At 41.7% G+C, this 20,141-nt stretch overlaps 3 protein-coding genes across 8 annotated transcripts; 1 reads left to right on the top strand and 2 right to left on the bottom strand.

Annotated features, from left to right (window-relative positions):
* Positions 1–1,967: 1,967 nt before the first annotated feature.
* On the bottom strand, positions 1,968–7,629 carry LOC135607783 (NAC domain-containing protein 75-like). 5 transcript variants are annotated; one of them, XM_065099866.1, is made up of 7 exons: positions 7,545–7,629; positions 6,418–6,691; positions 5,978–6,155; positions 5,117–5,679; positions 4,208–4,435; positions 3,741–3,830; positions 1,968–2,802 (listed from the first exon to the last, which is right to left on the bottom strand). In XM_065099866.1, exons 2-7 carry the CDS (start codon positions 6,529–6,531, stop codon positions 2,722–2,724), a joined length of 1,254 nt encoding a protein of 417 aa, XP_064955938.1. In that variant the 5' UTR covers positions 6,532–6,691; positions 7,545–7,629; the 3' UTR covers positions 1,968–2,721. The 5 variants fall into 5 exon arrangements, with proteins under 5 accessions (XP_064955938.1, XP_064955948.1, XP_064955959.1 ...); XM_065099876.1 differs by lacking the exon at positions 7,545–7,629 and adding an exon at positions 7,231–7,352; XM_065099887.1 differs by lacking the exon at positions 7,545–7,629 and adding an exon at positions 6,806–7,041 and having other exon boundaries at positions 4,208–4,432.
* Positions 7,630–11,093: 3,464 nt separating this feature from the next.
* On the top strand, positions 11,094–16,368 carry LOC135607799 (ATP-dependent 6-phosphofructokinase 6-like). Of its 2 annotated transcripts, XM_065099902.1 has the most exons (15): positions 11,094–11,214; positions 11,433–11,644; positions 12,084–12,130; positions 12,220–12,259; positions 12,415–12,477; positions 12,553–12,690; positions 13,079–13,237; positions 13,372–13,425; positions 13,554–13,622; positions 13,727–13,856; positions 14,768–14,808; positions 14,934–15,158; positions 15,438–15,486; positions 15,568–15,722; positions 15,881–16,368. In XM_065099902.1, the coding sequence occupies exons 2-15, from the start codon at positions 11,540–11,542 to the stop codon at positions 16,076–16,078; spliced, it is 1,473 nt and encodes a 490-aa protein (XP_064955974.1). In that variant the 5' UTR covers positions 11,094–11,214; positions 11,433–11,539; the 3' UTR covers positions 16,079–16,368. The 2 variants fall into 2 exon arrangements, with proteins under 2 accessions (XP_064955974.1, XP_064955968.1); XM_065099896.1 differs by lacking the exon at positions 11,094–11,214 and having other exon boundaries at positions 11,243–11,644.
* A 1,813-nt stretch (positions 16,369–18,181) lies between these two features.
* On the bottom strand, positions 18,182–19,817 carry LOC135607808 (zinc finger CCCH domain-containing protein 2-like). Its single transcript, XM_065099906.1, has one exon. The coding sequence runs from the start codon at positions 19,743–19,745 to the stop codon at positions 18,537–18,539; it is 1,209 nt and encodes a 402-aa protein (XP_064955978.1). The 5' UTR covers positions 19,746–19,817; the 3' UTR covers positions 18,182–18,536.
* Between the last annotated feature and the right edge of the window lie 324 nt (positions 19,818–20,141).

Raw genomic sequence — 20,141 nt, forward strand, 5'->3', positions numbered from 1 at the left:
TGAATCATTTGCTACTATAGTTTAAGACTTTTAGGAATAATCCTTTTGCCAAATAACAAGAACATGATTGTTTCTACTGATTACCAAATGATGCAGCACCAAAAAAATGTTACATGATTCTCCATTTATGTTTTCTTGATCAACGTTACTCATAGTCTTTCATTTTATTTTTTTTGTCTTCAAGACAGATCTGAGATTATGATGCCTAACTCTGAAATCATATATGAACATGGTGTTATGGAGCAATCGAGGTGATAACTAAAGAATCATTCTAAAAGGAAGAGAATCCAAAAAGGAAGGCCATGTTCTATTATTCTCTCCCTCCACCGCACAGTTCCTCCTGCAACTTCTTTTTGGGACCGAATGCTCACATGAGAGCGGTAAGATGGCCTCACCGCACCTTTCGAAGAGCATCCAGAATCGCCCATGAAGAGAAAGAGATGAAGGTTAGCTTTTCGGAGGGAGTGAAGAAGACATGGCCTTCTTTTCTGCCTCCTCCGCAGGTGGTGGGCACACAGATGCTCCGCTGGATCTTATTCCCCTTACGTCCACCGAGCGGTTTCCTTTATCTGGCCAAGGATCCTGGAACTCAAGTGTAGGGATTCTCAGCATGATTGACCTTACATGATCCGGTATTGGTCCTGGTCACGCATAAGCTGATGAGCAGCTCTTTGATGCAGGAATTGCATGAACCATTGCAATATATTGACGGTCAAATGATGCGACTCCCTCTTTTTGTAGTGGGAGGGAGCGAAAGATCTATCTTTAGCATCTGATGAAGCAAATTTGAATGCCAGTGGGAGGGAGAGAGGTGATGTATTGAAGAAGAAGAAGAAGAAGAAGAAGAAGAAGAAGAAGAAGAAGAAGAAGAAGAAGCAGGAGGAGGCTGGTTGTGTAATTTTATGTGATGACCACTTTATTCCTTCTGCTGTGAAACTTCACAGAAGGTTCCATGAGGCAACTTTCTTTCTTTCATGTCCAAAGCAAAGAGTCGGAAAGAGAACAGTGTGCGCTCCAACACTCAAGTGGGAAAGCTGTACCAACGGGTGCAGCAGAGAAGAGAGTTCTTTACTTGTAAGCAGTCATAGGACGACTGCTGCTTTTTCTTGGTGGTTTTTAGAGGGAGTAGACTGCTTTGTTAAAGCCACTCAAGAAGAAGACATTGATTGATACATAGAGACGCAAATATTTCACATGATGTGATTAAAATGTTTTCAAATCATTGGTCTAACACTCCAATAAACTCCTCTTTTTTCCTTAGGGAATGGACGGACTAACACCGCTAATGCCGATCCCAAGTCGAGATGAAAAACATAAAGTTATCGTATTATTTTGAGATGATGCAACTAATGAACTTCAAATATAAGAACACTTACAATAAGCTGTGATGATTTATAGTTAGTGTTAGAAAAAGAAATATCAAATACTATAATCTGAATAAGACAAAAAAAAAAAGTACTGTAAATTTAAAAAAAATCCAACTGAAAAATTATCATTTGAATGGCCATAGAAAGAGAGAAAATACATAGAATTTCAAGAAAGCATGAGAGTTTCAAATAGATTTCAAGGGAAAAAATGACATAATTCTATGTTTTCATTTAATATCCTTTTCAAGAAAGGAGATAAACATTGAATTATTTATAATGATGCACCTAAAGAAAGAACTTTACTAATCAGCAAATGAATTGTTGATATTATAAATTATAGAAGAAAATAATAAGTAGATTTACGAGTCGTCGGACATGATATTGCTATAAATTTCGATTTATTGATATTACTGTAAGATCACAAAAAGAGCAGTGACTTATACAAATAACTCTAAGACTAAGCAAAAAAACACTTCCCTAAGATCCTAACAACGACCAAAGTTTTTAAGGTTAATCACATGTTTTACCAAATGCAAATAACATAACTCTTATTTTATTTCTATCTCTAATATCAGCAAAGTCACTCCACTTGGGATCCTATCAGCAAAGACTCACCTCAAATTTCATTATAAAATATGTAGACTACACAATTGCTGATGGAAGAAAAAGAAAAAGGACTATTATTCTTCACTCTTACCCCTTAAAAATCACAAGTTAATTTCCAAACAATAACAAACGCTACAACATTAATTTGAAAGCTTTCCCTTCCCTTCTGGCTTTTCTTTTCTAACATGTAAGCCAAAGAACCACAAATGAAGAACAAAGTGAGAACAAAAGTGTGTCAACGTAGTTATTTGCTATACTTTGAACACCAAATGAAAGTTGATGATGGGTGATATTAGCAATGATGAGAGTGCTGATTTTGATGTGTGTTCTCTAGGCATTTTGGCATTCCCTTCTAATGTCAGCAAACAGCAGCAGCTGTCTTTTTCTTTTGCTTCCCTTGTCTTCTGTCTCTTTTACTTTCCCTCTTCTCTCTCTTCTCTCTCTTTCTTTCCACCAACACTCTTTGTCACTTTGTTTCCCTCCAACTTGGCTTATTGGACAATGAGTTATTATTAGTCGTATGCGCCTTCAGCGACCTATGAGAACCTCCTCCTCGGGTGAAGAGGAGAGGGGGGGGGGAGGGGAGGCGGGGGAGGGGGACACGTTTGCTTTTCTTTCTTTTCTCAGTTCTTTTTTTCCCACACCAGTTTCTGCTCCTTGGAGTAACTTCGTCATAAGTATATGTACTGATGATAATGATGATGATGTTCTGTTACCTTTCTTTCTTGGTTTTTCCTCCCCTTTGTTATTACCCATGATGATCTCGGTTGTCAGGTGACCAGTATGAGTACTGCCATTCTGTCTCTTGGGTCTGTGGAATTAGTGCTTCCTGCCAAGAAGAGTAAGAATTGAAGGGGTAAATCCTGGCTGATCAATCTATATCGATGCATCGAAAACAAAGACAATAGCATTTGATTGTGCTAGAACAAGAAATGCTTTGTCTATTCAGGTGTTGCATGTTGGAACACTTGAAAGTTAATCTTCATTCTACATTGGTTAATAGACATCAGCAGAGGTTACCAAGGAAGCATAAATTTCTCCAGCACAGATTGCCATTTCATCTGGGAGTCTTCTGTAGCTACTAAAAAAGAAAAAGGGAAAGTGTTGCTTGTTTCTTTTCCATCCTCTCAAAATAAATGCAAGGAATAACTTTTAGGTCAAGGCAGAATTATACTGCTCCAAGTGGAGTAATTTGCAAGTTGCTGCTATCAGGAAGTTTTGGAACGAGTCTATAGATAGTAAGTCCTACAGTAGAAGACAAATCTTACAAATGAAATGTCTATTCTTTCTTTAAACTTGTTTCCTTTACTTCAGTAGAAGAAACTTGTTCTCTGGTTTAACATTCAAGAAAGACAACAAAGCTGATCTTTTGGGGTTCTCTACCTCCTTGGGTAGATTCCATTTTTTGTTTCTAGATTCTCTGAATTAAGCCATTCAAGTGCAAGAAGAAGATTACAATGTGTTTGTCTAGATTCACATATTAGACTGGTACAGGAGCCACATGGCACCAACTATCTTATGTTGCTCGATAAAGCTGTAGCATGCCCTCTCAACAATTACTAATTGCTTGCTGAAGAATATGTTGTTATCTCGATTGCTAAGACAAGATTGTCCATGTTCTAATAGGCATAGTATTGTCATGTCACGTAGCTGGGCATGGCTAGCAAAATCCAATAATGAATATTTTGTGTCTAGAGAGAGACGAAAGTTTGATGATGCTAATTGTCAACGCATGAAGGGGATATATTTAGGGTTTTGAACACTCACTCCTTTTGTGCCTGATGAAGTGCAACCCATTATCAATTCTTCCAGGCCAGAAGTAGATCTGTGATCCAGCTTCTGTTGTTGTTGCTGCTGCTGCCATTTGCCAAGTTCCACAAAAAAGAAGAGAAAAAACATCAGAACTTTCGTTGTTCATCCAACCAGTAAACTATCAGGTCCAAGTCAGAACACAAAAATACATAAAAAAAGATATTATTTTCCTGTAAAAGGTGAATTATGTATTGCTGATCATCAGTTGTTTGAACAAAACATTGTGTTGTGAGGATGGGATGATTAACCCATAAACTTAATATTGAAGACTCAAATTTTTGTTTCCTTGAGAAAACAACTCGAGTCCAATTTCGTATGTAAGGTGAATTCTCCATTTTCCATTCTACAGCTCTACTGAATGTAAAATCACATTGTGTCACAGTTAATACAAAATGGAATATAAATTTGTCATGCAAAAGTACCTGATACTTGTCAGCCTGAAGAACAGAGACGTGATAGGGGTCATCAAGAACGATCGACGTCTGCTGGATCGGAGGAGGAGAGACAAAGGTAGACATGAGGTTTGTAGGCCTCGTAATGTGCAAGGCCATGCTCCTGTCGCCATGGCTTTGCTGCTGCTGCTGTTCCTGGATTATCTGATGGTGCTCATGCTCTCCTCTCTTGGCTGCAGCTTCTCCCAAGCTGGCCTGCTGCCATAACACACACATTTGCAACTCAATTGAATTTTCTTTTTCTTTCTCTGTAATTACTTCGATTCATTTATTATTATCAGTCATTTTTCCTCACCTTCTTTATCATCCTCTTTAAGGGATGGTGAGCAAGATGAAGAAAAGGTCGATGCCTACTACTATCATGATCAGTATACATGATTTCTTAGAGTTGCTTCTGATTTGAGTAAGCTTTGATGTGACAGTTTAGCTAACATATAGTGAAAGCTAGCTTCAACAACCGGCACATACTAGAGCATGAAGAGCATATCAAGGTACACAGACTAACTCTTTCCTGTGCAAATCATATGCATTGATTTAAGAAGATAAAGAGAATTTAGGAATTTGAAGCATTGATCAAATGAAAGTTTGAATATTACTTTGTTTCTTTTCTTTTATCATAAATAAATAAATACTGGTTGGAGTTTTTGGCTGAGCCCTTCCTTGGAAGCACTAACTTGACACAGAGACACTTTAGATGAGATCAGCAAAGATCCAAGTGAAGTCTTCCTTTTTTCTTTTTTTGTCTTTTCATTTTGTGAATAAACTAGAAAAGCCTTATCATATAACTATTCCTCTCAGCATGCTTAGATTCTTAATGTTCATAGAAGTTTTCTTTTTCTTACAGCGGGAATTCATGTAGCAAGTGCATCTAAAACTCACCTCCTCAAAGCTTTTCCTGAAGGGAGAAAAGCTGAAGTTATCGGGCTTGAGATGGTGGTGGTGGCGCATCTCCATGCCGCCGTACCCTGAGATGACAGGCCCAGAAGAGATCTCGTCTCTCTGGCCGATGACCTCCTTGGAGGAGCAGCTCCCGCTCCCGCTGTCCCTCCTCTGGTCCATCCCTTCCACGGTCGCTGCAGCTGCTGCATTCTTATCCGACCAATGGCACTGCCTTGGCTGTGTCTGGTAGAATATTTTGGACACCACAAGCTCACCTTCCTTCTCTTCCTCCAACTCCCCCAGGTGGTACTGGTGCATCACCCAGTTGGTCTTCTCCGGCTTCCTGTTCTTCCCGAAGTTTGTGTACAGGACCAGTATCTTCTTGCACCCCTTCTGCTTCCCGTTCACCATCACCGGCCTCGTCTTGCCTGTCTTGTGCCACCTGGTCTCGCCCCTTTGGAGGTCGCACTCCGTCTGTATCTTCCTTCTCTTCCTCGTGCCGGTGGTGTAAGCCTTGGATGGCCTGTGGAAGAAGTGCTTGCTGAGGCCATCCTTCGTCACACCTGAGGCAAAATGCACGGAGAGCAGTGAAGCTAACTCTGACCCTGTCGGATCACAAGCCTAGTTTTTCTTGTCAGATGCAACTACTTCTTAGACGTTGGCGTAACTTAGCAGCATCATAGATTTCAAGACAAAGGAGAAAGATTTGAACCCACAAAAGAAAACAACATATGACATTCGACAGAAAAGATTTCTTTCGAAAGTAGAGAGAGAGAGAGTGTGTGTGTGTGTGTGTGTTGGGGCAAACGAAGGAAGGAAGGAAGCATAAAATAATATAGTTAATGTGACTTGATCTCTAACCTGGAAGTTTCTCAGGATGAGTGTAGCAGATGCCATCTTCGCCTTCAATTGTGGGTATGAACTCATCTATCAGAGGGTGGGACTTCAGTCCTGCTGCTTCGACCTTGGCTTCCAGATGCTCTATCAATTCCTGGTCAGTTGGATCGAACTTGACTCCTGCTGGTAGCCCAACCCAGTCCTACAATTCTCAACCATACATGCCACAACTGTTTCAACTTCATTTTGCTTATCTCAAAAGCTCTTATTAAATGCAGAAACAAGTAATGCAAGTAGATGAAGAACTACAACTGAAGCTATGCGTTCTTAGCTTCATTGAGTATCAGTTACTGCTGTCTTTAGTGAGTTAGAGAGAGATATATATATATATATATATATATATATATATATATATATATATATATATATATCGCGGTGGCATCCATTCTTGTACATTACCGTACCGGCTTGCGATCTAATCTGTGGCCACAGCTTGGACACTGGCTGGCTCCACACATCCGGTGCTCTTCGAGCTTGGCGTCGATGAGATTGGAGCTGCTGATATGACTCAAATCCATGACTGCTTCATCAGCGTCGATGTTCTCCGAGTTGTAGAAACTTCAAGAAAAGGTGCTAATCACCATGACTGGCATCCAATTCCAGCGAAAACATGGCTTTGAATCAGCTTCTCAGAACTCAGCAGCAGGTTTCTACTTCCGCAGCTCGATTTGAGAAATCCTGGATAGAGATCCACAGAGACCACCGATTAAATTCATTACAAAAAGAGGTAAAGAAGAAAAGATGAAGAACTGAGGAGGGAAAAAAAAGAAAGAAAACTACGACTATGCTAACCATCAAAAGAACGAGCTCATAGAAAAGGAACAATTAAAGGCATGGCTTTCCAGAATCAAAATCAGATCGAAAGCCGGAGATCTGAGCGGAAGAAGCGAGTATGGAAGGAAGGAGAACGAAAGGCGGAAGTAAGTGGAGATGCTAGAATAAGAAAGAAGAGAAGAGAAGAGAAGAAAAAGGAGAAGCCCGGCCAGACTAGGGTTATGATCTACAAGAATAATCTTCTTAAAAGAGAGAGAGAGAGAGAGAGAGAGAGAGAGAGAGAGAGAGAGACACACACACACACACAAAAACTCAGAATTCCTTATGCTTTAACTGAAACCCATGAGCAAAAGGAAAAGACTCTTAGCAACAAGCATGTAGATAAACACAACATCTTCGATACTATGCTAAATCAAGGGGTTAAAGACACAGGGTCTGTCTACCTTTGAGGTCTTCTTTAGGGTTCAGCTAGTAAAGCAAAAGCAGGAAACGGCTGTTACAGCACATTCCAAAGAACCCAAACTGAACACTGTTACCAAAAAAACGTAAACGTAAGCTTAGTACATGGGATTTACAGATATAAAGAGAAAGCCAACTCTGATTTGTCCCCCTAATCAAAGTTCCCCACCAAAACATGTATATTTCTTCAGTAAACTTAAAGATTTTGGATCAATAGCCTTCTTTTCTTGCAAGAACTAATGGAAAACAAGATGACTAAGTCGGGGATTGAATTGGCAAGAGGGAGATAGGAGCTCACATGGGTACTGGGAAGTGCTGACATGATGATCCTTTTTGGCATGAGGAAGGATGTTTGCAGGGAAAAAGAGGTCTGGGTGTGGATGCATATGTTGCTTCATTCTCAAGGCACATCAGCAGTCGGACAATCGATGGACCCCAAATTTAATATGCTAAATTAAATGATACATCACATGCCCAAGCAAGCTTCAAGTACAAGCAGTCCCCCTTATCAAATTATATATAATATATATATTCCTGGAAAGTGTATAGGGTACTGAGAAAACATTAATATGAACCAGAGAACAGGAGCTGCACCAGTTGTGCCCTATCCTGTTATGCTTTGTTTCTGCCTGTTTCTTTCGCACCGAGCCTGTTATGGAATCTTCACCCGTAGCAGCATTGAGATTTATTTGCGATCCACAGGGAGAGTGTCCCATAGGAAGAAGTGAGAGAAGATTGCCAGTGGTATTGCTTCTCCGATACTTCATCATGTACTCTTTTTCTTCTGAGCTTGCTTGATGTGTTGGTCCTTTTCAATTCATGTCTTTCCTCCCTGGAACAGCTTACATCTGCTGTTACGGTCTGGGTGTGCATGCATGCATGCATGTTAGCTGACCTTCTCGGCCATGAGAAGGTTAGAGAGAGTCGGTTAACTGCGCCGAGAGGACCACAGGATGCACTACACATAGGAGTTTGTGGCCTGTTTTGACGTAGTTTCGTCAAGTACTTGGATGCACACGAAACCCTGACGTGGTCCACAATCATCATCGAAACCATTATTATAAGGGACGTCTTAGGGATGGATAGCAACTCGTATACCGATCAAATCATAAGTCACATCCGATGTGTGGCTAAACGCAAATACTTCTAAATTCCCATATGGCCTCCCAATCTTCTTCTGCCTCATTCTCTATGCACCATTCAATCACAAGCACTCTATGCTTCCCATCCAAGTCTCGTCATAGGAAAAGTGGGTACGTATGCCCCACCAGAACTATACATTGCTCGACACACGTAATGGTCATTAGATATCAATACAGCTACCAGAACAGGGAGGAGGCTGAGCTCATGAGGATCTCACTAAAGCATGGCATCACCAGGAAACCGCATGCAGGCTGATGTCACTTCCATTAGCTTGGCATCGTTTTTGGATCAAAAATACGTTGAAAACTCCTAAACAGTCAGTTCATCTTTTGTGTGCTTTTCTCGGTGACTGCAATGATTGTTTGAAGCGTTACATGATAATGAAAGATCTCCACCCAAGAATACTAAGAACTCTAGCAGAGTTGTCTGGAACAAACTGTTAGGAAGAGACACAGTTGCAAGGTTCCATTTCCACCAGCCCATGGGCTACTCTGATCCACTTAGCCAATTGTCTGCATTTTAGTGTGCAAAAATCGTCTCTTTTCCTGCATCAATTACCAGCACTATTTAGGCTGGAACTTTGATTTTGATGGGAAGCAAAAAAGCACTCTCTGTATTCTTCCTTGTGTTGCTTTGCCCTGACCGGCATGAGAATAAGTAGATCCATGAACTTTATTCGTATGGAAATAATTGGTGATTCTACTGCTTCCTGGTTCATTCCAATTCCAGTCCTCTTATCTGTCTAGCATTGATGCTCGATTTTACTATGTTGTCGACTGAGCCCTTACATTTCGATGTAATGTTTGAACTTTATATGAATCAACGACCCAAGTCATGAATGTGTTTCTTGATGGAAATTTAATGATGCCAACCAAAAGGATTAATAAATGAAAATGGCTGTATCATGATCTATCTGGTACTTTGAACAGTAAGCTGTATATAATATTCCGATTCCCGTTCTGATGATGAACCAAATGCAGTTTTGATTTCTCACTACAGAGTGAGAAATTCAACTCTCTAAGAGTTGCTTGCATGACCTAATGTTTTCTTTCATGAGTTATGATAAGAGTTGATGCTCGAGTTTAAGTTAATATATCAGTTTGCTGCATGTCTCTAATACAATGAAAGATTATAATTGACAGTCCTAGATTGGTTTGATTGCCGAACGGAACGTGACGATGTTGTCATGTTCATGCAGCGCCGACGGTCGATCCACAGCACGGAAAGCATTAAAAGCTCAATAGCAAATTAGATCTTTGCATCCATAAAATACAACAACATGAAGGATGACACCGATCTCCTTTTGGTGTCGAGGGATGTGGATGTTTAACCATTAATCTTCAGTTGCTTTCTGAAACAAAACTCCTCTAAGAAATTTGGAAGATCCAAAGCTCATCTCATTCATCTAGCTGTAGAATTAATTCATAAATGTTGATCATGTCGAAATCTGTTGATGCTTGTAATCAACCTATCCCTACAAAGAATCTTGTGTGCGTCTTCTTATTCTATTTCTTCAGCAATCAAACTCTCCGTATCCTCCTCCACTGCTCTTGTCCATTCGAGATGGATGCTGGAAGCCATGGTCGAACATGTCATGGCTTCTCGGAGACTTTCTCGAAAGCGATGCAGCTTCCTTGGAAACCAGTTCCTGATCTCGCTGCGTCCTGCGTTCAAGCACCCGGTTTTGCTGTTGCATCACATGATGATACAGTGCAAGAGCGGCATCTTTTTGACGCTGCAGCGCCGACCTAGCACGATTCCGACGCCTGGGTTTTACAGAGGCCGCCGTGGTTTTAGCCTCGGCCTCTGCTCTTCAACCAGAGTACACTATTCGAGTACTCTGAATGAGATTATATTATTGTTAAATAGGAAGTAAAAAAAAAAAACTCAGATTAAATTATTGTCGAAGGTTATTGAATTCATCAACTAATTTATAGGAAAATAATTATGTGCACTTATAGATTTTGTAATTACATTTTCCTTTTCGGTTATGTTTTTGGCTGGGAAGCTTTCACGAGGCCGAAGAAAGAGATGCTATTTCTCTGGAACGTCAAAGCAGGGAGAAGCCATCGACCGCTGTTTTTGAAGCAGCGGTCAAAACGAGGCCGCTTGCCGAACCACGCGTTGACCATATGTTGACCAAAACACATTTCGTCGACTCCCGTGTTGGCACGTGCAGACTCTGGAAGCTCGGGGCTCTCGTGCTTGACATGGACCAGCTTGGCACGTGCATGTATGATGAATCGATGGCAGTTACGTGGTTTCAGTCAAATATGACGGCTAGTTTCAGTATACCTCCCGTTCTACAGGAGTCCAAAACCCGCCAACTTCGCAAACTGTCCAAGGATCATATAAAGGGTGGCTTGTAAATTCACTTTAAAATGGTCCACGTGTCTCGGTCAGCTATAAATGTTGGAAGTAATTTAAATTATGTTTTTTTTAAAAAAATTTAATCATCTTTTAAATAATTCACTTCCAAAATATTATTGTTCCTGAAAAAATAAGTAGTGACTTGGGAGGGATCTTTTACTAGGGTTCATATTCTTTTATTTTTGTTTAGGAAAAGATTACAAGAAAAAGAAAACAAAATTTCACATTTAAACTTCCCATTAAAACAGTAGAACATCACAGTGGCATTATCGTTATATGATCCGAATCCAAGACCTAATTCCACCGCCTTGTTGTGCTCCGCTTGTGCCACTTCTTTCGTGTGTTCTTCCCCATCGCAATCGAACGAGCGTCAAAATCTTAACCCACAGAAAGGGAAATAAAATGGAAGAAGGGAAGAGAAGAAGCGCACAAAGAGAGGCAAACAAGAGAGAGAGGTAATTGACTTCCCCTATCGATCTCTTCCTCCTTCCTTATAAATATGACGCCTCCCGTAAGATATCTCCCCAAACACGAACAACATCAGCACCTTTTCCTACTATCATTCGTACTCGATCTATTTCTTCTTCTTCTTTTTTTGACCTCATTCTCGCTCCATTCATTTCGATCTGCATGGGGTCGTTGCCTGATGTTCCGATCGTGCACAACATTCCAGTTGAATCGAGCGGCGGGCACCGGAAACCCAACCACCTCAATCTCCGCACGTCGTTCTCGTCGGCGAGCAACGGGAGAGTCCCGAGGGTGCGGTCGGACCGCCGGAGGATGGGCTCGGAGGGGAAGACGGCGCCGCCCAAGGTCGTCTGCGGGGACGCGGGCTACGTTCTCGAGGACGTTCCCCACCTCGCCGATTACTTGCGCCATCTGCCTGTGAGTTCCCTTTCGCTTTGCTTCCTTCGTGGTATTGTTTGATCTATTTTCCCCCCTTCTTCTTTGGATTGGAGAATTTTTTGGAAGTTGGTGTCTTTTTCTCTGTTTTTGCGCCTTTATCTGGCTTTGTTACTCATTTGTTGCTCGATGAGCCTGCTGCAAATCGATTTCTGGTTTTCTGGCTCAAAGTTCATATCTTAAGCGCTCTTTATTGTTCCTACTGGCTTTTCTTTGTCGGATACTATTCGGTTTTGATGTGGTCATGCCATAGTATCAGTGTTTCAGCTGCTACTTTAGTGCCTGCATTGTCTTATATTAAAAGGCTTTGTGCATTTTCCGCGCTTTATATCTCAGAGACTATTCTATTTCTGCAAGAGATAACGAATCTTTTCTTTCGTCCATCGACTTTAAGGCTGATACTTGTAATTTATTTTCGTAGACTTATCCAAATCCGCTGCAGAATAATCCGGCATACTCAGTCGTCAAGTAATTTCCTTTTCGTTTCCTTTTAGTCTGCCTTCTGCCCTCATTGGCACATTCCAAAGTCACCACACTGCTGCTATTTGTGGTTGCAGGCAGTATTTTGTGAATGCAGACGATACGGTGGCACAGAAGGTGATATGTCAGATTAGTAGCTGTAATCTTTGAATTTGAAAATTGTGATTTTCAGATATCTCGTGCTGCATTAAAGAGAATTTTGGCACTGATTATAGTTTGATTCTTGAGATTTAGTTACCTAATTTCCCTCTCCCTCTCTTTTCTAAATATAGATTGTGGTTCACAAGGACAGCCCAAGAGGGACACATTTTCGACGTGCTGGGCCTCGTCAAAGGGTAGGGTCTCCTGCATGTTATCTTTTAGCAATTGTCAAAAATCATCTAAACTGATTTTTATTTTTATTTTTCCAGGTGTACTTCGAATCAGATGAGGTGCATGCTTGCATTGTAACATGTGGAGGTTTGTGCCCTGGGCTTAACACGGTGATCAGAGAAATAGTCTGTGGCTTATATGACATGTATGGTGTCCGCAAAATTATTGGGATAGACGTGAGTGTTTCCCTATTGAATTCTATTACTGAATGGTTTCATTTTGTTGACTAGGACTTGGTGTAATTTGTGGGTTCTAGCTTATGTAGCTTTTGTTCTTTTAATGAATCACAAATTACTAACCCATACCATTTCTGAAATCATGTCATGTTAGATACTTAATACTTGGAAACTGAAATTGTCTAAACTCTAGGATGACTGGGGTTGCATGACTACCAAGATCCATTTTGAATAGTTAACTATCTGACACAAGAACATTAGGTTCAGTCAATGGTCATTTTGGTTAGATATTGATCTTTACATTAAATCTTCTCCTCTTAATCATAACTCTTTAACCTTGATAAATGTTTTTCTTTCTGTCAACTAATTTAGTTGGTGGCATCTATAGGGTGGATATAGAGGCTTTTATTCCTGCAACACCATTGACTTGACACCCAAGAGTGTCAATGATATTCACAAACGAGGAGGTACGATTCTTGGCACATCAAGAGGTGGTCATGACACTTCAAAGATAGTTGACAGTATCGAGGATCGTGGTGTTAATCAGGTTAGCAAGATAACATGTACAATCTTTATGTTTTCTTTTTTTTTTTAAATCACAAACCAATATCCATAGATTAGGAAGTTACTTCTTTTACAACAGTATCAACTGATTATAACTCTTATTTTTTATTATGCTAGGTCTACATAATTGGAGGTGATGGAACACAAAAGGGTGCATCTGTAATATTTGAGGTAATTATGAGAGTACATTTACTTCGAATCCTTCAGTTCCTAAAGGTCTTTAAAATTTCATCTATTATTATTGTGAAAAATAAAGAGTTGTTTTTATTTTGGCTCATTCTCTCATATTCCATTTTCAGGAAATTCAAAGACGTGGCCTCAAGGTTGCTGTTGCTGGGATCCCAAAAACCATAGACAATGACATTGTGGTACTTTCCTCTCCCTATTTTCTTCACATTCATTTTTCATGTCAACTTTTGCTTTATTGATATTTATGTATTAACCATTTTTCCCGTTGTGACCACTTAATCAGGTAATCGACAAATCCTTTGGTTTTGACACTGCTGTTGAAGAGGCCCAACGGGCAATAAATGCTGCACATGTCGAAGCAGAAAGTGTTGAGAATGGTATAGGTGTTGTGAAGCTAATGGGTCGCAATAGCGGTTAGTTGTAGCCCTTAACTATCCTTGTGAAATCATGCAAGCATGTGTAGATTAGATTCAAAAGAGCTAATGACTATATATACATAAAATTGATTTCAAGCATTAGTAAGAATTACAATATCTGACTTTGCATGTTGCATGTTCCTATGCAACTAAATAAATTTTTGGGTAACATTATCAGACTAATTTGCTGGTTTTGAATCTCTTTTAAGTTGTTGAGGCATTACCAATTGTGTGTACCTTGATTCTGACTCACTTTTGCTTCAAAATCTTAATCGATGCTTGTAAGAGACGAGACTGGTCCCATGAATGAGTTAAAAGTAGTAAGACATGATTGTTGTCGTGGTACAGACGTTCGAGTTGCCTCACTTTAGGCTGAGTGGGATCTACATGGTGTTTTAATCTCTTTGCGTGTAACTTTCTTCAGGTCTTGTACTCTCTTTTGTTTTATCTATATTTTTTGGCTTTTATGTATTCTGCTTATTGTTATGTCAATTGTTCAAACATTTACTAATGTGTTGTATGATCTAATAATCTATGATGTATTAGCAGAAAATGTTCACCTTGATGTGAAATTTTAGTAGTTAATTTAGCACAATGATCTGGTAGCTTGTATACATATCTAGGTTTAGTGCATGTGATGTATATGGAATTTGTTGGAAGGTTTCATAATACTTGCTTACAAAGATGTGTAAGCCTCTGATCAATTCTTAGAACAGTCATATCATTGTTAAATTTCTCAATTGCAAGGAAGCTGCATCTAATTATTACTGTTGGAGCACTATCTTTTATAGTTGCTGATTCTGAACTATGATTGAGAGGCAATTATGGAACTAATAGTTGCATTACTAAATACATCTCTGTAGACTATCATCTCCACTAATGATCATTCAACTAATTTGATGATGCAGGATTCATTTCTATGTATGCTACTCTTGCAAGCAGAGATGTGGTATGAACTTTAATCTGTTTGTCAACTGCGCAACAATTGTCTGAGATGTTTCATTTTTCCTTGTGTATCAAGGTTAACATCTTCTTTTTCCTAAGAAGGTGTATAATTCTACTTTTTGTCCCCAGGATTGTTGCTTGATTCCTGAGTCACCTTTCCATATGGAAGGGAAGGGTGGACTTTTGGCATTCATTGAAAGGCGACTTAAAGAGAATGGCCATATGGTAATCGTTGTCGCTGAGGGTGCAGGACAAGAGTTGATCACTGAAAGTATGCGATCCGTGGAGCATCAAGATGCTTCTGGAAATAAGCTACTTCTTGATGTTGGGCTGTGGCTGTCACATAAGATAAAGGTATCTTTTCTTATTCTGACTTCTAATAACAAGATCTCCTTAATAGTAGAGGAGTAGTATGTCTAAGGGAACGTAATTGACACTGCCGGCCACTTTAGCATAGGGTTATCACAATTTGCAAAGTCATTAATCAATGTCTTTTCTACATGAGAAGGCTATCTTCATGCTCACAATCCATTTCAACGATAAATAAGTGAATAGTTCTTTGAGAACTCTTTTTGAGCTGGAAATAATTGAATAGTCCTCCGACTACTCATTTTGACCTTGTGTGTACTGCAGGATCACTTTGCAAGAAACCAAAAGATGTCTATAAATCTCAAATATATAGGTATGTAGCATAGCAGAATTCTTTCACTGGATCTGACTCGCTTCAAGTATGATTCAATGTGAATTCATGTTTATATTGCAGACCCTACGTACATGATTCGTGCAGTTCCCAGCAATGCATCTGACAACGTCTACTGCACTTTGTTGGCCCATAGCGCATTGCATGGCACCATGGCAGGATATACTGGTTTCACTGTTGGTCCTGTTAATGGTAGACATGCTTATATACCATTTCACGTGAGTAGCATCTTTTCTTTTGCTTTTTTTTTTTGTGTGTAGATGTTCTACGTAATTGGCATTAATTGGGTCGACTTCGATTTCAATGTTGGGAATGCTGAAGCTCTTTTCTGATTATAGCACTTTGTCCCACAATTTTCTGTTTCTTGGTTATGCAGAGGATTACAGAGAAACAGAATAAGGTTGTGATAACTGATAGGATGTGGGCAAGGCTTCTTTCTTCGACTAACCAACCCAGTTTTATTAGCCAAAAGGACATTGAGGATGCCAAGAAGGAAGATGAACCACCAACACAGTTATTGGACAAAGAGAATAATCATGGAGTAGGGGTTGATTTCGACACCTCGGCTAATTAAGAACACCAGCTGAGACTAGTGCTCTTAAAATCTTCAGGCTATATTTGTCTAAATTGAGGATTAGATGCTTCTTGAAAGCATGCTTGTGCTTGAGCTATGTATATTGGTGGATCTGATCGGATATGGACTACCCGTTAATTTTCCGGGAATCAATTTGGCTGTAATTTTTCTGTTTCGTAAGTTAAAGTATCAATTGTTTTGAACAAAAGAAAATAAGTTACTGTTGTGAAAGATGAAGTTTACGAGCATTTCAGTATTCAAATAAGATGAAGTTTACAAGCATTTATTTACTCGTTATGGGAATATACATTTCAAAGTTGGAGGGCCTTTCAATTCGAAGCATCTTTGAACTTTATCCCATAACTTAAAAGAAATTATATTTCTTTCCTGATTCCTTACCTCCACCAATTAGAATCGCGAAACCATCTTGGAATTGAAGTGATTGGCTTTTAAGACATGGCATAAGTAATTTTATTGTTTGATTCGATCCCTACTCTAAACCATAATATGCATTCTTATTAAAATCGATCTAACTAAACTGAAATCACAATCGATTGTTGAAGTTTTCAATTTCGGGCATTTATTTTTCTATTCATATTAAACCTAAATCAATTTAATAGATGTCTCAATTAAAGCTAGGGTAATTTTTCCAAATATAAACCTTTTATTTTTAATTTTTCCTAGTTGCCACCCTCATTTTTTATTTATTTTGATAGAGTATCCCTTATTTCTAAAAAAAAATAAAATTATCCTTAGCCTCCATACTATTGCACTTAGTCATGAGTCCCTACATACTCTCTACCCGTTCAATTACTTATTGCTCGCGTGTTTTTATTATCGTCCTCACTTGCAATCGTCCACTTAGTGCTAGAGTTCAATCAAGTTCACCGCCCTTATCATTGTTCGCTTAACGAAGCGAAGGCTCTTGGGGGCCTATTACGTGATAAATCACATTTGGTCTAATTATGTATATATTTGTCAGGCATTGTACAATGACAAAGTGATAATGAGGGTTGGGCATGGGGAGTGGACCAAAGGCCAAGGCCGAAGCCGACTCCCTCTACAACCAATAGTTTCACTGGTGTTCGCCATGGCGTCAACGACAACAATCATAAGAACTTGTGTCGAACCCACGAGGATGACAATGAAGGTGAGGGTGTATGGGTGACAACAACGATGATGACATGCAGATGAGAACGACAACGAGGATAGAGGCGCGCAAGGAGATAGAGGAGGAGGAGAAGATGATCGACAAGGGTGATGGAGGAAGAGGAGAGAGGAGTGACAAGATGGAGGTCACAAGGCAAAGGTTAAGGGTAATTTCATCTTTTTAGGAGATAAAAAAATACTATATGAAAATAAATATTTATATATATAAATAAGAATTTGCCATTAAAATTAAGTGAGTCGAACTATAATGGGAGAAAAAAGAACCGCAGCTATTCATCTGTTGTTGGGTTAGATTGGAGGGAAGAAGAGATACGGCCCACTCGTACCTGTTTCAGTACTGGGGTTCATGTAAACCGAGACAAAAGTGACTATAACAGGACCAACAACGCCATCACCCTCCTCTCCCGTTGGGCCCCGCACTAAACGCTACATGGAGCCCGCTGTCGTTAGGCCCTAACTCTCGGGTGACGACCACATCCCCACCGTTGATGTGGACGATAACGACTCCACGACGGACGGCCACAGATTTATTAGAGCCGGTAACAAAGAATTAGGACGCTCTTAATTCTTCTTCCTTACCTTAAAAAGACCGGTGGGTGCGACGTCAGGGACGCCGGTCCCACGCTTTAACCACGTGAAAAGACGCGAGACTTGAGTCGCACTGCTGCTGCTGCTTCTGCCGCATCATGAAAAGGGCGTAGCAGAAGTTAATGCACGGCTTCCTTCTCTCTTGCGTTTGCGGAAGACAGCAAAGCGAGCAAAGGGCTTTGCGGGTCCCCCAACTCTGTTGCCCTCCTCCGAGGGTGCTGCTGGACTACGACCAAGAAAAATTCGAATATCTTCATTAAATGATTTTTCTATTTGATTACCCAATTATTATTATAAATTCCAACAACTTAACAATGCCAACCACCTGCAACCACTCCTGACATATACTTCAACAAACATATATATATATATATATGTACAACAGTGAGATTGACGGGAGATGACATCGATAATTACAGGTTCAACATTGAAATAACAAGACGGAATAAGATTAGAAGAAGAAAGGTAGTAGCATAGACTCAGTGATAACGAAGCTTGAAATCAATCGGAGCTACAAATTTCCACAGCCGCTCTAATCCATCTTCAGGTGTGTTTACCGATCACTTCACCTTCACCTTGTTTTCCTCCATCAGAATCCCCAAAACAGGCCACCGTTTTCTATGTACAAAGACACCACATCTCTCCGCCTTCGTTGTTTCTTCTGACGTCACTATTTATGGCCGTCCATGAAATCCACAGATTACTTCACCAACTCCGACACCCACCCGACGTCGGGCGCCGGCATCGGCGGAGCCGCCTCCGCCCTCTTCGCCACGCAGCACTCTTTGCTCAGCTTCTCAAAGATCTTCGCCCTCAGGGCCCTCCCGGACTCCACTCTCTCCACTGGCTCTTCCCCCTCCGCCGAACCACCGCCCATGTCATCTAACCACGCGAGTCCGCCAACGCACGTCCCCGGCGTCGTTGGGATCGATGGCAGACCGCACAGATCGGCCCTGAACCCGGTTCCGGTTCCTCTTGGCGATCCGAACAGGGTGCTACCGAGTTGGAAGCCCCAAGAACTCGGCGCGGACTTCGCCTTGCTGAGCTGCAGCTGCCGCATCGAGGCCACGATCTCGTTGGGGGATGTTCCCAACGACCACGACGCCCGCCCGAGCGCCGCGGTGCTCGGCGACATCGGTGGGGAGTTCGAGGGCGAGGATATCGGCGGAGACATCAATGTGGAGGTTGGCGAGGAGGACATCAGGTGCTTTGAAATGTAAGACTCCATCGCCTGCTGGAGCAGCGGCGAGCCATCGTACGACTCCACCGTAGCCGATGCGTTGGTTGGCGTCTGCTGCTGCTGCGGGAGGACACGGAGCTGGTCAGGTGTGTGGGCGAAGAAGCAGACGCGGCGGCGGCAGGCGGTGCCATCCTTGCATGGCTGCGTCCGGTAGCGCGCGGGATGGAGCCAGCACTCGAACACCCCGTGGGCGAACTCGCAGGCGTCGCCGCGCTTGCAGCCGCCCTTGCGGAAGTCCGGACAGGCCGCGCCGGAGTAGTGGTACTTCCTGGGATCCCGGCGCCGAGCCTTCTCGCCGGGGTGAGCGAAGGGGCACTCTGTCCAGTCGTGGGAGCGCCCGCGCGCGCATCGGCGCACCTTGAACTCGTACATCCGGAACTCGTCCGACGAGTACACATCCACGGCGGAGGCCGGCTCCTCCACGTCCTCTTCCTCCGCTCCCGTCTCCTCGCCCTTGCACGAAAGCTGCCTCTGCAACGCTGTGAAGGTGGATTCCTCGAAAGGAAACTCTTGGCCACCAACACCCCCGCCGCCAGCAGCGGCGGTGAGGTGATAGTCAGTCCCCGCCGCCATATTCTCGAAGGGCAATGACCACGGCGGGACGTGGACCGTGGGATAGCGAAGCTGCCCTCCGTCTCCGCCCGTCGTCGTCGTCATCATCATCATCATCGTCTCTCTCTCTCTCACACTACCAACCGTCTCTTTTGCCTACCTATTTGGGCGCAGGGCGAGATATCGGTGAGGGGGGAGGCGGTGATTATAAACTACTAGGGTGACCCTGGTTAAGGATCCATAACTGTGGTTCAGTTAAGCTACGTAACCGTGACCCACGACGCCAAAAGTAACGGCGTTCGAAGGACGAAGGCGGTGCAGAGCAAGGTATAAAGCTCCGAGTGGTTCCGGACGCAAACGGCGGGAGAGTGAGCGGTTAGCGGAGAAGCGGTTTAATGGTGGTGGTGGGACACGTGGAGGCAGCAGGAGGCTGTGTCAGGCCCGTACCAGTCTTTGGGCCCCAATCCCTTCGAACTCACCAGATTTATTTTCTAGTGTCATTATTATTACTGT

Source organism: Musa acuminata, chromosome BXJ1-2, assembly GCF_036884655.1.
Source record: "Musa acuminata AAA Group cultivar baxijiao chromosome BXJ1-2, Cavendish_Baxijiao_AAA, whole genome shotgun sequence".
In the NCBI taxonomy this organism is placed as follows: domain Eukaryota; kingdom Viridiplantae; phylum Streptophyta; class Magnoliopsida; order Zingiberales; family Musaceae; genus Musa; species Musa acuminata.

Coding starts and splice junctions, on each gene's coding strand:
- LOC135607799 (XM_065099896.1), top strand. CDS start 11,390: ATGGGGTCGTTGCCTGATGTTCCGATCGTGCACAACATTCCAGTTGAA. Junction 13,238..13,371: donor AGGATCGTGGTGTTAATCAG/GTTAGCAAGATA, acceptor TTATTATGCTAG/GTCTACATAATTGGAGGTGA. Junction 15,487..15,567: donor TATAAATCTCAAATATATAG/GTATGTAGCATA, acceptor TTTATATTGCAG/ACCCTACGTACATGATTCGT.
- LOC135607808 (XM_065099906.1), bottom strand. CDS start 19,745: ATGATGATGATGATGACGACGACGACGGGCGGAGACGGAGGGCAGCTT.
- LOC135607783 (XM_065099866.1), bottom strand. CDS start 6,531: ATGGATTTGAGTCATATCAGCAGCTCCAATCTCATCGACGCCAAGCTC. Junction 6,156..6,417: donor ACAGATTAGATCGCAAGCCG/GTACGGTAATGT, acceptor TGAGAATTGTAG/GACTGGGTTGGGCTACCAGC. Junction 5,680..5,977: donor TCATCCTGAGAAACTTCCAG/GTTAGAGATCAA, acceptor ATTTTGCCTCAG/GTGTGACGAAGGATGGCCTC.